Source organism: Blennius ocellaris (genome assembly GCF_963422515.1).
Source record: "Blennius ocellaris genome assembly, chromosome: 16".
Lineage (NCBI taxonomy): Eukaryota > Metazoa > Chordata > Actinopteri > Blenniiformes > Blenniidae > Blennius > Blennius ocellaris.
The window spans coordinates 2,822,120-2,839,829 of record NC_137665.1 but is presented as its reverse complement, the minus strand read 5'-3'; the positions used below and the strand labels follow the sequence as shown (position 1 = coordinate 2,839,829).

The 17,710-nt window shown below is 46.3% G+C and overlaps 2 protein-coding genes across 4 annotated transcripts; one reads left to right on the top strand and one right to left on the bottom strand.

The window, feature by feature from the left end:
- The first annotated feature begins 4,031 nt into the window (after positions 1 to 4,031).
- Positions 4,032 to 8,783, top strand: emp1 (epithelial membrane protein 1). Of its 3 annotated transcripts, XM_080511137.1 has the most exons (6): positions 4,032 to 4,239; positions 4,552 to 4,643; positions 5,935 to 6,022; positions 6,526 to 6,628; positions 7,284 to 7,424; positions 7,541 to 8,783. In XM_080511137.1, exons 3-6 carry the CDS (start codon positions 5,945 to 5,947, stop codon positions 7,699 to 7,701), a joined length of 483 nt encoding a protein of 160 aa, XP_080367263.1. In that variant the 5' UTR covers positions 4,032 to 4,239; positions 4,552 to 4,643; positions 5,935 to 5,944; the 3' UTR covers positions 7,702 to 8,783. The 3 variants fall into 3 exon arrangements, with proteins under 3 accessions (XP_080367263.1, XP_080367262.1, XP_080367264.1); XM_080511136.1 differs by lacking the exon at positions 4,552 to 4,643 and having other exon boundaries at positions 4,033 to 4,239; XM_080511138.1 differs by lacking the exons at positions 4,032 to 4,239; positions 4,552 to 4,643 and adding an exon at positions 4,973 to 5,080.
- Positions 8,233 to 16,580, bottom strand: gsg1 (germ cell associated 1; the record flags this gene model as incomplete). The annotated part of the gene is made up of 5 exons (XM_080511872.1): positions 8,233 to 9,492; positions 11,051 to 11,162; positions 12,035 to 12,199; positions 12,358 to 12,405; positions 16,280 to 16,580. The coding sequence occupies 5 exons, from the start codon at positions 16,578 to 16,580 to the stop codon at positions 9,066 to 9,068; spliced, it is 1,053 nt and encodes a 350-aa protein (XP_080367998.1). The 3' UTR covers positions 8,233 to 9,065.
- Between the last annotated feature and the right edge of the window lie 1,130 nt (positions 16,581 to 17,710).

The following is a 17,710-nucleotide window of genomic DNA, read 5'->3' as shown; positions in this document are numbered from 1 at the left end:
AATACAGAACAATTACTACTGAAAATTACTACAATCTCAACATTAAGTAGATTTTAATGAGGTTTTCTGGTGCAAGATGCAGTAAAACGTCATAAAAAGCTGTTGCAATAATCATATTTTTCACAAACTCATCCTGACAGCATGGCTTTCAGGCTCGTCAGACAGCAACGAGGCAGCTTTCTTTCATGGCAGCATCACTGATATCTGACCTCGGGACTCAGTGTTGAGAAATAAAAAAAAAAAAAGTTTACTTGGAATTTTTTTGGGACACTTTTCTTGGTGGTTTGGCCGGATTGGAGCCTCTTCAGGGCCGGTTTTTGGCCCACGGGCCTCATGTTTGACGCCCGTGAACTGAATACATGATTACGCCGGCCTTCTTAAGTCCCAAGGTTGAAACGAGATGATTGGACGGGAGCACGGCCCCCTTTCAGCTTTCTCAGGTCTTTATTTGTGGGTAAATAAATTCCCTGAGCCTGTTATTATCCTGCCGGCTCACACCTGAGGCTGACACCACGCTGACCGGCGGCTCAGCTGAGCCTTTGACTCACACATTTGTTGGCATATCACCATAGTTTTGATGCACACCAGAACCAAACAAGTGACCTCAGGCTCCCAGGCCACACCCAGATTACTTCTGTCTGCTTCCTTCTCGAGTTGCGTTCACGACTTTCCCGCCTGACTTCTTCGTGTCTCCGGGTTCCTCGTCATTAAGCTTATTGTCTGACAAGTTGTTTTTTTTGTTTTGTTTTTAGAAGGTCACAACTTTCCCACACTTTATTGTGTAACCTTCATCCCGACTTTTAAAAAATAATATTCAGATAAAAGCAGATTTCCCCAAAACGGTATCATTTCAGAAACTCTGAGGGATCTCGTCACCTCCTTCTTCAGCCTTTTCCATTCCACAACCAACCAGGAACCGAATGCGAGCTTTGACAGCGGTCCACACCCACTGTGCTTCCAACACCGAGAGCTTGACATCATCCGAACTCACAGCACATTTCAACTATTGTACTAATTAACCCTTTAACTGATGGTTCACGTGCTGTCACAGACTTTAAAAAAACAAAAAAGCACATTCATGCAGCTTTCACCTGTTTAATTAATCCAACTAGTAGCTGAATTCCTTAAAATCCCCACTTGCGTTCAAAACACTCCTCTGTGTGCACAAGGCGAGATCTGACGGTGATCAGTGACAGCTTTACGACCGCTGGCCTGCTGAAGTGAATCACACTGATTTGCTCTCCGTTTACTTGCATCTATAGAGGCAACGAGCGACGGAAAACGTGAGGGACGTTGAGGACTTTTACAAGAGCCTAATTGTGTTGGTGAGAATGGTGAATGGGGCCCAAACCCACTGACGGACGCAGCAGGTGAAGCAGTAAATAGTGATAATTAGTACAACCGATTGATGCAAGAACTCATAAATAACACGTACAGTGACTGCTATAGACACTGAGTCCTATCTTATTTTGTATCCTATGTCATATCGTATAGGACTGTATTGTATCTTATGCATCATGTTATAGTATCCCCTATCTCGTTGTGTTCTGCTGCTTTACATAGTATTTTATTGCATTGTGTTGTTCCATATTGTTGTTTCATGTCATATTGTGTTGATTCAAGTTGTATTGTGTTGATCATTTCCAACTGGTTTGTCTCGTTTCGTCCCATGTCGTCTCGTGTCGGGTGTTATTAGGCTGTGTGGTGTTATCATCGGGTTGTCATGTGTGTCAAACCGCGTTGAGTCGAGATGCATCGCATCACAACACCGTCCTCCGAGCTGCGACGTCTTGCACTGAAGCCCCATTAACGTCGCGATCACGTGATAAGGGAAAACTTTTCCAAGCGTTTTAAAAGTCTGTGTACTCCCATCGTTGTGTGGCTTCATTACAAAAACAACCGACGGTGCCAACCTCGCATCCCGCCGAGCATTCAGGAGAATTTCCTCGTAAAAACCTCGGGGAGACCGAAAACACAGGGATCGGACTGAAAGCGATTTAAAAAGTTTTAGAATATTTCGTTACATTATTCTTGCAAGAAACGACAGAGTCAAAATGACACGTCGTTCTTGACGAGACAAAAACAAGATTTCCCCGAACGCCAACGACATTGTTACCACTGTTTCTGCCGTTTCCATGGAAACAGACATCGTTGTCAAAATGTGGCCGTGTGAACGTGAAACTTTTCTGAAACGGAATCATAAAAAAAAAAAAAACGATGACATGTAATGTAAACAGGGAATTGCTCTCATTCAATGGCAATGTGATGATCATTTGTTTTGTATTATGCAACACCGTATTACATTGAATTATTTCATATCACATTGTATTGTAGTACAACATATTGTTGTGTCTATGTGTCATTCGTGTACACGGGGAAGCGACGGCAGTAGAAATCAGGAGAATAACACCATTTCTCTACCGACCGCTATCGACCCTGCACCCTCTGGCGAGTAGTACTGCGAGAGGTCGATGACCTCTTCCTGCCGGACGACGGTCCTTGCCGCAGGTGGTTCATAAAATCCCGACTTCACGACTCGACCTTGGAAATTGTCAGATCTACATCCGAGTGAAGACGTGTGGGATGCGCTGCGGTCGGACCCACCGAGGCCCGACCTCAGACCCTCGAATATCTGAAATATTTTAGGTCCCGACACCACAGGACATCTTCCCAGGTCGTGTGGAGTCCACGGCCCGGAGGGATCCACGACGAAGAGCAACACAATGACGCTCATTTATTTTCACACGAGTAAACAAGCAGCAGGTTTTCAGCTTCCGGCAAACTTAAGTCTTTCTTTTTCTTTTCTTTCCTCCCTCCCTCTCTGAAATCTCTTCTCGTCTTTCAGTCGTCCTCAGCGAACAGTGAACCGAGGAGTTGTTTTCTTCCATTTAAAGGTCTCAACTTAACAGCTGTCCCTGCCCAAAACCCCAAAAAACACTTTTTAAGATCAAACCACATTGTAAAACTTTAGCCATGAGTAAAAGCCAGTTAAAACGAGCTTTCACGATGATGTGTTGTGTTTTTCTTTTCGGGACGAAGCCTTGCCATTGTTGTTCTACTAGTTCTCCATGGACACTTCTTTTATTTTGTGTGTGAGTGTTTTGGGTTTGTTTTTTTTTTTCAAACGGTCTTCCTCTTTTACTGTGCCTCATGTAATAAAGGGAACTGACTACGTATTATAATCTGGTATTCTCGGCCCGGGCCCATGAATATCCGATGCGCCACAGGAATTCGCACCGGCGAAGACCATGACGGATGATTAAATGTGATTATGTGTTAATAAGGTACTACACGAAGTGGTTATAGGGTTTGTTGTAACCCCCCCCCCAGAGTCAACTGTTCCACGTGTGATCACTCAGCACACAATGAGTAATAATTAATGAACACAGTGACCCACCCACCGTCCCACCCAGCAGCCCTTCCCCACTTCACCCCCCCCCCCCCCCCCCCCTCCTCTTTTTTCGCTTAAGCAACGACTTGCGCTCATTTGCCCCCACCTCTTTTTCCCTCGATGGCAACCCGGCAACATTCCTTCGTCCTGAAACTTCTTCCTCTGTAACAAAAGCGGGAAAGGAGGGAGGGCGGCGATCAGGAAGAAACACGACCAGCTCGTCAAGTTTGACTGTTTTTTCCACAAAATACACTGCTTTTCTCTCACACACACACATATACACACACACACACACACACACGGGGGACAATGTGACTGAGATCAGCCGCAGCCTGTTGCCATGCCAGCGCTCGTGGAGTCACAGTCAATATTTGGCCCCCGCCGTTTCCCAAAAACGTCAGTGAGTCATGAGCCGCCTCGCCGGACAAAATCACCAGCATCAGCTGAGTGACAAAGACATGAGACAACAAACGTGAAGGAGGGGGAGAAAAGAAAAAAAAGAAAAAAATCTGCCCGTTTGGGCCTTTGTGTGTGTGTGTGTGTGTGAAGTACATTTGAAAAAAAGAGTGAGAGGGCGGGACGGGCGGCAAAGAGTGCAGCAGCAGCAGCAGCAGCAGCAGAAGCAGGAGGAGGAGGAGGGAGGAAGAAGAAGAAGAAGGAAAAAAAAGGAGAGATTATGTGATCAAGCAGCCGAGAGGCTTGTCTGGGGTGTGTACTTAAAAAGAGGGCCGGGTAAAAGTGGGCGGATGGGTAGTTTCTACTGTTTGCGCTTTTAGACGCCGAGTCTGAAATTAGTATCTTTGAGAGCGAGAGGAATTAGACTTGAAGAGACAAGCAGCCATCTGACGGTAAGTCTTCTTCTACTTTATTCCTTCTTTATGAAAACCCAAAAGAACTAAACAAACTTCTCTTCATCTGGTTCAAACTCTTCAAACCAAGTTGCTTTTTCCTCCCATTATTTTGAAGCAAAGTTACCAAAAGTGAAGCAGTGTGGGTAAAAACAGGTGTGACCGCCTCCCAGTGTACCTGCTCACCTCGGCCCACTGAAGCTGCTTTCCAGATGTGCCGCTTCCTGCACTATTAGTTTGAATGTTCACTTTAGAGATACGTCTGTGTCTTACTTCTTTTCTTTTTTAAAATGTCTTTCTTTAAACCTCCAGATTGTGTGTTAAGAAGAGTCTCGGTCCCGCTTGGAAAAAAAACAACAACCATACGTTTGGTCTCTGGAGTCGATTTTACACATTTAATCAAAGTACGTTCAGAGTGAAACCCTTGATTTAACCTCCCTTTAATGATATCTTCCTCTTTCCTGGACGGTTTTCATAAAAAAAAAAAAAAAACAACAAAAAAACTTTTGATTATGTCGACGACTGTGCGCTTTCCCGCTCGGCGCCCTCGGGGCCGAAACGGCTCCGTCTTTTTCATCAGCGAATGAAAGATTGGTTGGAATATCAGAGGAGATGTGTCAGGCACGGTCACGTGGGTGAGCTGCCGCCCTTCAACACCCTCCTCTTCCTCACCGACCGGAGCTACGGGGGGGGGGGGGGGGGGGCGCTGCAGTCGGTTGCGTGCGAGAGAAGGCCGGCGGGTGTTTGTGTGGAGCGAGGACCCAGCCCTCCACCACTCCTTCTGGAGGGATTCACACATTCCAGATGTGCCTCTTCCCTCTGCCCGCGCTCAGTCCCACATGTGAGCGAGATTAAATGCGAATCGAAAATCTGTGCGAAGCGTCAGGGTCGAAGGATTCTGAAGGAGGATTTATAGCTACAATCGTCGGAACGGAACCTTGTTGAGGTTTGCCAGGGATCGGGTTAGGATTAAGATTAGGGTTAGGATTAGGGTTAGGGTACGGTTAGTGTTAGGGTTAGGGTTAGGGATAGGGATAGGATTAGGTTAGAGTTAGGGATAGGGTTAGGGTTAGGGATGGAGATAGGGATAGGGTTAGGTTAGAGTTAGGGTTAGGGTTAGGGTTAAGGATAGGGTTAGGTTAGGGTTAGGGTTAGGGAAACGCGACTCGATGGTGATCAGCAAGGTGAGAGAGTTGCGTCTATTCTCCACAGTTATTTTAGGGAGTGGCACGTCGCTCGCAGCAAGTCAGACAAGCCCAAACTCATCTGCTCAACTCCAAACCGTCTCCCCCTCTCTCTCTCTCTCTCTCCCTCTCCCTCTCTCACACCAGAAGGTTCTGTTTGCTCAGGGAGGAAAGGGTTTAGTTTCAAAAACACCGCTCAGCACTTTGATTCTAAAGTTTTGTCTCCGTTTCCGTGTGTTTTACGTTGAGCCCGCGCGCCGCGGCTAATTAGAAGCTGAGCGGCCGCGCCCTGAGCGGCTGCCAGGTCCTGGCCTGGCGTCGCTGCTCTGAATGAGTGTGTTGACGAGGGTGTGTGTGTGTGTGTGTGTGTGTGTGTGTGTGTGCACCAGCAGCTTCCTCTCTCAAAACTAAAATTTCTCCTTCATTGTTTGATGCATTCAACCTGGCACAATAACCACTTCTTCTTTTTTTTCCCCTCCCTTTTGTTGTTCCTTCTCTTTCCCGTCTCCAGCACCGTCATCATGCTGATTCTCCTCGCTGCCATCTTCGTCCTGCACGTTTTAGCCATCATCCTCCTCCTGGTGGCTACTATTGACAATGTGAGTCAGACTAATTCACATGCTGAGGTTTTACCCCCACCCCCACCCCATCCACTCCCACCCCCCAACGACAGGCGACTCACCTTGCTCTCATCACCGGAGGCCTTCATTCCTGCTCCGGCAGTGGTTCCGCTGTGCTCCTCAGAGCGCTGCATATTTCACATTTCTGACTGACAGGCGATCGGAAAAACAACCCCCCCCCCAAAAAAATGGCGTCGGCATCCTGCGACACATCTGTACATGCGGCGGACACATTTGTAAATATGCGAGCTTCTCCTCAGAGTCGCTGCACCCCGAAGAAAAATCTAAAAACGAGATTTACAGAGTGCAAAGACAGACGTGCATTCCTCCATCATCCCCCCCAAGAGTTGCAAGTCAGAACACAGAGCGAAGCACAAGCTCCTGTTTAATCCCAAACTGACTTTTTTTTTTTTTGTGTGTGTTTTTGTCACAATCGCGCGACACGATTTGAAAACCCTCTGTGTCTCTGCTCGTCTCCGCAGGCCTGGTGGGTAACCGAGACCGTCTCCACAGACGTGTGGGCCCGGTGGACTCTACAGAGCGGCATTTGGAACTACACGGACCTTCCCGATCACTACCCGACAGGTAAGCAGCGGGAGGAGGAGACGCTTCAAACGCATCGTCTCCAAGGAGCTTCGTCTGGGAGATGTTCCCCTGATATTTACTGAAAACAAGGGATCAGGGTGTTGCTGCCTCGAGGGGCAGGCGGCAAATACCTGATCCAATACCAAGTCCAACACCTGATGTCTGTCGTGTCAGAGAAACTACATGTGACACTACAACCCAGTTCTAGTTTCAATTCTTTGTGCCCTCAAACGACAGAGCGCTGCACCGTGAACACGTCAATCACTCACAATTAGAAAGCAATCGAGAATTTGATGGGTTCTTTACAGTTCTGCCTTGAACTTTGAGTCGGTCCGAGGTGCATTGAGCCCAAAAACAACAGAGCCAGGCAGTGGGGGTTAAAACCAAGGGAAGGCCACATGAACTGTGACGGTGTCGTTTGAATATCCGAGCTGTTTTCAAACAAAACATCAGAGACACACCGCGGCCCAGCCTGCCTGCCACGTGACCCCCCCCCGAAACCTCTGACAGCACATTTCAGACACAGTTTCCAGGGAGTGCCAGCAGCATGATGTTGTAGCACATTTCTTGGCCACACCTCTTCCTCCTCCTTCCTCCCTCCTCCTCCTCCACTGCAGTGTCAACATCATGTTTCTCTCTCTGGCTCCCCCTGCAGAGTACCTCCAGGCGGTGCAGGCCAGCTCGGTACTCGCCTGCATATTCTCCATCCTGGGCGTCTTCGTGTTCGTGGCTCAGCTCTTCACCCTCCCCAAAGGACAGAGGTTCACCATCTCCGGCGTCTTCCAGATCCTCGCCTGTGAGCGTCCCTCCGTCCCCGTCGGCTCCCCAAACCCCCCCCCCCCCCCCCCCCGACATCCACCCTCCGCCCTCCCACTTCCACTCCTGACCTCTTTTGTCTCCTCTCCCCGGCAGGCCTGTGCATCATGATCGCGGCCTCCATCTACACGGACCGCTTCCACCTGGACGAGGCCGACGGCTGGTACGGCCACTGCTACATCCTGGCGTGGATCTCCTTCGCCCTCACCTTCATCTCCTCCATCATTTATTTTGTCCTACGTAAGAAAACCGCGTGAGAAGGACACTAGAACTCGCTCCGACCGACCCCTGAGTCCCCGTCCCTCCTCCCCCCTCGGCTGGGTCGACTCTTCCGGCTTCGATCTGGTTTTGGCTAAAGATGAGTCGGGTGTTTCTATTCGTCTGTTTTCGATTCATCAGATTTGAGCTGTGAGTGAACACCCGGCCACTGATCCTCTCTGCTGAGCCCTCCTGATACACACCGGCGTTTAACCGAGTCCGCTTTCAGATTGTTTTGGTTCTTCCTGCTGTAAAAAAAAAAAAGAAAGAAAGAAAGAAAGAGGCCGGCTCATTCAATCACAGTCGTATTTGAGGGCATTTTAAAAGCAGAGTCAGGCTGGGTTTACTGAGGGCACCTGACAATTAAGAATATTTTTGTTATCTGAATTTAAAAAAAAAAAAAGGCCTTAATGTTTATAAGATAAATTAAAGATCTATCACTAGTCCTGGCTTACAAGAAGAGTCAATTCTGTGGTCTATTTTTTTTTTTTGTATGTACATTTACACATGAATACGTGAGTGTTAGATTAAAAAAAAAAAAAAAAGGGGAGTTTTGATTTTAGTTTGATTGTTTTTGCATTATTTTTGTTGTTTGTTCCTGCATCTGCTCTGGTCATACTTCCTAAAAACTTGCCACGAAATAAACAGTGACGACGTTAAATGGCCTGAAAATCCTTTATCATGCGTCACGTCACAGATTTCTGTGTAATTTGAGAATAATAATAATGTAAAGTCTAAAAACAATATTAATGCAGCCGAGTCTGGGGTTTTTTTGCGACACTGTAAAGGCTTTAAACCCACCCAGAAACTTTTACACTACATTATTATGCGACAGGTTTGTTTTCTCCTGAATAGGATCGAAGCAATTAACTCGACGAATTAAATCAAACCGTTCAAATTCGTCTTTTCCACATGGCAAAGAGGCTTGACTCCTGAAGCATGAGATGTTATGTGTAAATACCACTTGTTGCGCTCAGAGCTCTGTATGTCTGATGCTGTTTTATTTTTGCTACCGTTGTTTGTCGATATGAATGGCAAATGAAAATGATTTTTACAACATTAAAACTTGATTTACAACCACCGTCTGACGACCCGCGTGGCTCCTTCTCCGGTGGAAACGACAGTGTGTTCGTTCCATTTTATTCCCCGTGACAGTTCACATTGCATTTTCCGTACTTTTCTTCGAGTGAGACAAAAGAGCGGCGATCTCCCGAGGTCTGCAACACCATTTCTAGAAACCTCGAATGTACAAAAGCGACGCCTAATCTGCATTTCTAATCGCATGAGTAAGAAACTATAGTGAGCGGAGGGCTGACGGAGCGTATCAAAAGCACACGGCGGGATTAATGCGGATTGGAAGAGGTCAAAGTGGGCTGTAGTCCTCGTCCTCCAGGCGGGCGGGCGAGGGCAGGGACGGGCGGTGGAACGGGGAGGCGGGCGCCGGGTGGGCCGGGGGCGAGGGGAAGAGGGCCTCCGGGCCGGGGAGGGGGAGCGACTGGGAGTGTGCGAGCCGGGGCGTCCCCGGCGGGGACCCGGCCGGCGGGGGCGGCTCGTAGTAGGGCGACAGGTGGGAGATGAGGCAGGCGGGCGGCGGGGGACAGGCGAGGCCGGCGCCCGGGTTGGGAGGGGTGTAGTAAGGGGCCGGCGGCGGCAGCAGCCCGGCCAAGTTGAAGCCGCAGGGGTTGAGGTCGGAGCTGCGTCGGGGCCCCACCATCAGGACCTTCTTGGTGTAGTTGTTGAGGGTGGAGACGCCGGCCGACATGCAGACGGTGAAGGCGAACCAGGCCACGCTGAGGGAGACACGGGACAAACATCTAGCGTGTACACGTGTGCAAAGCTCGTCCATTCACAAAAAAAAGAGAGCGAAGCACTGAGTCCTATTAAAAACATCCCCCCCCTCTCCCGCGCGCGCGCGCGGATCTCGCACATCTCCGCAATCCTTTTGTTTTTCCTCCGAAAAGGAAATCTCCGTCCAACCAAAACCGCAAGAATGCAGCTCGAGCGTCGCCGTCGGGGGCGCTCGCCAAACCAGCGGACTCTTTTCCGGTCGCCGGGACCATCGACGCGCGAAGCAAGGGGGGCGGCGTTTTAAAAAAAAAAACCGGAACGTCGAACTCCAGCCGGTTCATGTCCTTTAAAACTGCGCCTCCATGTGCCAAACAGATAAAAGTGGGCTTCAGCCACGTCCGCATGGAAACAAAGGAAGTGGCTGCATTTGATCCCGCATGAAAAACATGGCTGTTCTTCCAGTAAAGCAAATCCATCACCTGGAAATAATTTTGTATTTTTTTTTTTTTTTTTTTTTTAAGTAGCATTACACTGTACGTTTATGGGCGCACTAAAGGCTACGCAGCATAGAAGTAAAGTAAATAAAAATGAATTAAAGTGACTTGTTACTTCTATATGAAGCATTTAAATTGTCCTTATGTTGAGATTGTAGTCGCTTTAAGTGGTGATTGTTTGGTTTTGCATACCGTACTCCGCAACAAACCAAAAAGGTGTTAAACAAAGGTTGTTATGTCACGATTCTACCGGTTCTTTCCACTGAAAGGGATGAAATTGAGCTGTATGTTTCCCCTGAACTAAACCGAGTCTGACGCCACCGATATAGAGAATAATGAGATTTACTGTATCACGTACAGATCATGAAAAAATAAGTAATGAATCGCTACAGTAACTTTCATTACTTTTAGGTCACCTTTGCTTAAAAATGACGCATAATTACAGCATCAATACTAAAAGAAAAGGACCTTTACTGTTTTGGGACAGAATATTATCAGCAACTATTAAATTAAACTCAAAAAATAAAACACAATAAAAGTGTTAAATGATTAAACTCACATATTGTATCAATTATTTCCTTAAAACAGAATATTATATTATATATTATATACTATATTCCACTGCCATGAGCTGCAGCGTATATAATAATGTGTAACTACTTTTTGTATAATGTACATAATCAAGCATGGTCTAATAGCTTTTTAAGCACGACTCCAATGAAATGGCAAATCGGTAAAATAATAAAAGAGTCAGCGATTTTCAGTCGAGATCACGAGGCTGCAGGGAGCAGACAGGCCCCGCGGAAAATCTCTGTTCAATCCCGACGCGAGAAAAGAAATATTCTTCCCATGTTGTCACTCCTGACACCGAAGCCGAGACTCAACATGAAAAACAAAGTTTCACGCGGCGGCGGCGGCGACGCGGAATTCAACCTCGACCTCACAAACACAATGAAAACTGTTTGTCAGCAAAGTTTTGCCCGAATCTGAGAGAAAACAGATGCTTTGGCTCCGCGTGTCCAGATCTCAGTGTGGAGAAGAAGGCATAATAAGACTCTTGACTTACTAGAAAGCCCACGAGTAGCCGAAGCTGTGAGGCTTGAAGTCCTCCGGTCCCATGGAGGCGGTGGTCTGAAACACCTGCATGTACATCATGTGTCCCACCATCCCCAGCAGACCTGAGGGTCACAGACGACAGAATCCCGTTGACCATCTCTGACGGTCATTGGAATTCACCAAAGAACACGAGACACACACACACACGTATACAAATAAAAACAAACAAATAAATAAGGATACGTAAGATAAAGTGAAACAAAAGCAAAATAGATTCAAATGAGGGCTTGTTTACACGACAATGAAAGTGAAAATGCATCATTATTTTCCGTTAGAAAACGGTGTGGTGTTCATGCCGGGCCACTAGTGGGTGCTGTTGGTTGTTTTGGTAGTGAATGCACACGCTCATGTGCACAGAGAACAAAACGCTATAAACATCAACGGACAGACAACCAAGTTAAGTTGCTATTCCGTTACTTTACAATAAAATTGAAAAAAAAAAATACTTCCAATAAAAGGAATCACTTTTGCGCAGAAAAACCAACATGGCAGCTGCCAATATTGAAACTGTTATTATTTTACTTTTTATTTTCCCTCTTGTTGTCAATGTGTTTAAAAATGTGCTTAGTAAGCTTACAGATGGTCCAGTAACTGTGTGTGGTTGGGTTATTGCGAAATTGATGTAAAAGTTCTGTCTTTATATTGTTTTGTTATATTCGAAGCTGAAAAAGACGTAAAAAAAAAAAAAGAATTATTGTATTGACCGGGTCCTAAATGGTTTAATGTTAGATGCTTTTAAACTAAGTCCCAGGAGAATATCGTAGAGTTGCATTTCCCCCCCCCCCCCCCCCCCCCCCGTTTCCACGACAACTGAGTGTTGTCGCCTGCCATCCAGAGGCTCAGAGGAGAGTCGTCTTTTGTGCGTTTTCCACTCGAAAAACGCCACGAAAGGCCTCGTCTTTTTCGGGATAACGCGTGGGAGTGAAGCCGATACCTCCGAGAACGGTGAAGACGGCGGCAAAGGCGTTGAGCAGCTGGCCCCAGCGCTGCGTGGACGGACACCAGGCCCGGATGCACAGCTGCACCGACAGCAGCATGCAGCTGATCAACAGCAGGCCAATATAAACCAGCTCCAGCGACAGAGACAGCCACATCATGGCTGCGGAGGCAGAGAGAGGAGGAGGAGGAGGAGGAGGAGGAGGAGGAGGAGGAGGAGGAGGAGGAGGAGGAGGAGGAGGGCTGAGGACTCGTTTCAAAACAGTGCCGGCTCACGCACAACCATACGAGGAGAGGAGAGGAGAGGAGAGGTGAGGTTACCTTTCTCAGATCCTGGAGTCAGATGGTAAAATCCTCGGCACTTCTCCTCTTTAAAAAGAAAAAAAAAAGGGAGAAAAATCAGTTATGGCCATAAAAACAAACATAATTAACCAATTTTGTATTAAATCAACTATAATTAAACCCAAGATGTAGTTGAAGGATATTCCTATAGTGCAGTGTAAAGATGTACAAGTTAAAATGATTAAAATCACACATTTTCACTTAACCAGGGATGCACCGATACCGATACCGATACCGATATCGATATCGATATCGGCTATCGGCTAATCGGTCCGACACTGCACAGTTCGTTGGTACTCGAATGCTGGGATGACGTGACATCATCCGTCAGCAACACCGTCAGCAGGGAGACGAGAGAGAGATTCTTTATTCATAATGACAAAACACACACAGGCCGTCGAGAGGGGGCGAAAGCTGAAAGCTTTCGACCTCCTATACTTTTAAAAGTTGGTATCGACGCCCCCCCCAACTTCAAGATTTGCCACCACTATTAAATACCACAATAACACGTGCATCGTCTACAAAGAAAAGCGCTCTAAATGCGACTTACAAGATTATTAGGTGGACATTTTTAACACTAAGTTCAAGCAGTTGTTTTTGTTTTTTCTTCTTCACATCTTTATAAATGCACCAATCAGATGCACAATCTTGGAGAGAACAAAAAAAGGATGTTTTTGGTGCAAAAATCACGCAACGCTCAATAATCACAGCATTTCCATCAATTTGTTAGTTCAGTAAACGGTTAATTCAGGACGCGCTTGTTTTTGTAAACACCTCAGCAGGCGAGTGAGTGACCATGAACAGCAACAATTTCCCGCAGCGCTTCTCTCTTTGGAACCCGTTTATTAAAAAAAAAAAAAAAGCCCCACTGGTGTGTGTTTGTTATTCATCTCCGTCGTTAATGAGTCTCGGTGATGCGTGAAGACCGAGGGAGACTTTGCATGAGTGGGTTTGTCCCCCCCCCCACTATCAAGGAGATTTTTTGGGGGGGATTTCTGCACATCTGGTAGAAACGGCAAGGAAAAATATTACCGGTAACATAAAGAGTAACTTTCTCTTAGTTTGTTTTGTCTTGGCTCCCCCCCCCCCCCCCTCGCCCCCCTCCCCCTCCCTTCCACACACTGAATTCAACATGAAAGCATTTTGTTCTCCGACCGCACGATGTGCTCATTAAAAACGAAACAACCTGTTTCTGCAGCTTCTCTGTGGCTTGTTTACCAGAGAGAGAGAGAGAGAGAGAGAGAGAGAGAGAGAGAGAGGAAACATTCTCAAAAAGTAAAAATAAAATGAGGAAAACATCTTCGCCGGCTCGACCACACGTGCAGCATAACACTGGAAAAATTAGAAAATGCGACCGGTGTCAAGTCAGTGAAAACATTTTGCTGCATGTACTTGTGTTTTCGAGTTATTTAGTCCCTCCAGGATCTCTCTCTCTTTTTTTTTTTTTTTTAATCTCTGTGGTCAAAAACACGTCATTTTGTTATAGAAAGCTAAAAAAAAAAAATGCAGGTCAGAGGAAAAAGGGGATTTTTTTTTTTTACGTGGCTGCAAATGTTTTAAGGCTTTTTCCTTTTTTTTTCTCACTCTATTTAATGAAGTTTACAGAAGTGGGTTGTTGTTGGCAGGGCCGGCCGTCGTCCAATCCAAGAGGTTGGCGCTTCCAGCCTCATGTCTGCATGTGCTAAACCGTTGTTTGGAAAGAAACTGTGAAGAGTTAAACATACTGGACAAGAAATGTGTTTCATTTTTCCTCGAGGACAAAGTAAAAAAAAAGTTTCTTGTGAAGTATGAAGTGTTGGAGGACTTTCAATCACACGGTTGTTAGAACCAGATATGTAACAACGACCCAAAAAATAAAAAATAAAAGATCCAAATTGTTGGAAAATAAAATGTAATAAAACCTGAAATGTAATAACTGTAACAAGACGCTGAGCCAGAAACTTGAAAACTTTTAATGTTACATTATGGGATTGGCAAAGTTTCCCCCCCAATGTAATTAATATATGGACTTGAAACTGCTGCAATTTGAAAAACACTAAAATAATGAGTTTTAAAAGTTTGTTTATACTTTTCTGTTTTTTTTCATCAGTACAAAATAATGTATATTAAGCATTAATCATTTTAAGATCATATTTAAATTCTTGTTACAATATTACATTTTTGGATAATTAAAATAAATTTTATTACACTTCGATTTTTTTTTTTTACATCATCAACCAATTATTTCATTTTAGGTTTTATTATTTTATGTTTTATAACAATTCAGGTTGTTGTTAGATATCGAGGCTATCACAGTTTAAGTTTTGCGTTTACACTGCTGCATATTGAAAACGATGTCCATTTTACACGGAAACGCGACAAAAACATGTAGTTTTCATGTTTGGCCACTAGTGGGTGCTGTTGTTTTTTTTGTTTGTAACGAAACCACACACATAGTGTGTTAATGTATTAATCTCTGTGGGCACATGTGTCTGCGTCGTTTCATTACAAACCCAACCAACAGCACCCACTAGTGGCCAAACGTGAAAAGATCTTTTTTTTTTTTTTTTTTAAGCATTTCTGTGTAAACGAAAAGTCGTTTTCACTTAAAACTTTTCTAAAATGATGCGTTTCCAGTTGAAATGTGTAAACGGGGCCTTGTTGTTATTCTGAAACTGTTCCTTTGGTTTTTTTTTTGGTGGGGGTGGGGGGGGGTATTAAAAAACAAAAAAATATTTATACTGCTCCTTAAAGAAATATATTACAAAAATATCTGACTGAACTTTGAAAATCTCATAATAACGTGACTAAAGTCATTAAAAACATGTGGCACAATAAAGAAAATACCACGTTGAGAGTAACGTGCCTCCCGGGGGAAACGAAAATGTACGTCTCTGGCGAATTAATCCCGCTGAATCCGAGTCCACAGTTAACATCCATGTGATTAATTACGAAACGCCGAGTGATTCACTTAATTGACCGTATAGTAACGAGATATTTTTGGCTGCACTTCAATCTCATTCAGACTCGGTCCTCAAATCAGCAGCAAATGAGACGGCGAAAACACCCGCCCCGTGTTTGCGAATCCTATTAACCTTTCTCTCTCTGGGTTATAATCCATAATTGAGTCATGCTGTTGGAGTCTAAATCTCCGCGAGCTGAACCCACACTGCCGGTAATCCTCTTTGTGCCGAGCGCGAACCCGAGTGTCCTCGCACAATCGCGCTCATGCCAACGCTAAAGCAAACACACCTGAGACCTACATTTGTCTCGGATATTTCTACCGGTGACCCGTTTCAGCACGATGTCGTGTGTTTTTTTCTTTTTCTGAGCCGATCCTCATCTCACCTTCTGGAACATCCTCTTCCACACACACACATAGAAAACACACTGACAGCTTCCGTCCTTTTGGATGTGCGGTTTCACCTGCTGCTCGTTTCTGTCGTAACTTCCACTGTGTTGCATTCGGGTTCATTTTTCAACTATTAAAGCTCGTTTATTCCCCCCCCCCCCCATGTGCTGCTGGGTGGAGTTGCGATACCTTTGGTGCCACGAGAGAAGCTTCACACCCGGATGATGCCCCACCGTGTTCAACACTGGACAGGCTTTGCGTTGGACTCCGTTCCCAAAGTGCTCCAGATTGGTTTAATCTGCCCATTCAACATAATCCCAGCCAGATTGGGTCTTATCGGGGGTTAAATGGGCTTTGTCGACCGATAGTATTGTTTTTAATGTGAGATCCTGAAAGGGAGCGGCTGGAGGGGGATGACGATGATGGGGAACTGAATCTATCATCGTATGTCTGACACGTGCAATCGAAAGAAAAAAAGCAAGATAAGGAATCAAACCGTCAGCCCGGGGATTGAATGATTTCACCGGCCGAGCCTTATTCGATCTTTTGAAAAGTCCCCTCCCCTCTTACCCCACTCGTCGGCGTAGATGTTCTCCTCGCAGATCATGAAGAGGCCGGTGTGAAACGCCGGGAAGACGAAGCGGTCGTCCCCGGTCTCCCAGAAGAACTGGATGTTGGAGGAGTTGGACAGCCCGGGGACCGGGATGCAGTTGGTGTGCTTGGTGAGCGAGCACAGCGGCTTGGGCACCTTCTGCTGGCCTTCGCACCAGTAGGACGACAGGAGGGCCACGGTGCTCAGGAGCAGAGAGACCACCGTCTGGACGAAGGACAGGCGAGGGGAGCGCACCTGCTCCAGGAATGCGATCGCCATCGGATCCAACCAGAGAAGCGGGCCGGCTGGACGGAACACAAGGACGGATGCAGGAGGCAGGAGGCAGGAAGGCGAGACTATGGAAAGGATGCAAAACTATCAGACTGAGAACATGTCGGCCATTGTGACGGCTTGAGGACGAGGTCAGAGTATGTGTGAAACTGCAGCTGTGGCCGGAGGGGTGTACCCAGGGTCACATGCTTTTTTTGTTTCCCACTGTACCCCCCCGTCTCTTAAGGCAAGGATCTTAGCTACGGTATACACACGGCAAAATCTTCCTCACTTCAAGGTGCCTCTTCTCACCTTGACCGTTCAGACGACGGTCACATCGTAAGACATCAGATACAAGATCTGGTTCCACATATGATCGAGGCTTCGATCTGGTGCGCAAAAATTGGAATCACAACGTTCACGCCGCCACAAAACGGACCGGATACGAGTCACTCGAGAGCAGAGTATGAAACGGGGGGAGGGGTCACATTTGCCTGCGGTGTGAATGTCGCGTCGCCGATCAGCGATTGTGGATCTAACTGGCGCAGAAGTAAAAAAATGTACCAGAGGAGATCTTGAACAGCAGTTTTCTTTGGTTGTACTGGAGAGGTGCCAACTCTCACCGCACAATAAAAGAAGGTACTGAGACCCGAGGATTTTGATTTAGCTGCTTGAACGCCTGGAGGTAAAGGATCTGTTAACCTCTCCTACCAAAAGCAAACCTTCAGAGGTCCAACCGTCGTCAGCATACGCTGAACATCCAACAATTGGAGACTCTGATTCAAGTAATTCCCCGCCCGTTTACGTGACATAAGGTACAACTTCCACTCTCGCCAGTTTCCAAGGAGAAGCGGCTCTGCCCAATGGCCGGACGTGATTAGCGAGGCGTTTGCAGTGACAACGGCGTGGGAGAGCCAGCGGTTTTACATTACTAATTGCATTTAGGGAACAGGAAAGACTGTGGCAGAAAAATCGGATGGGCGAACTGGTTGATCGGTGGGAAGACAGACGGTTGAATCAGGAGATTGTCGCCACGGAGCCGGATCCTCCAACCGACGTGTCGGTGAACGGAAATGGCAAAAGGGTAGAAAGAAAAAAAAAAAAGAATTAAGTAGTACTCACCAGTCTCTTCTACTTTG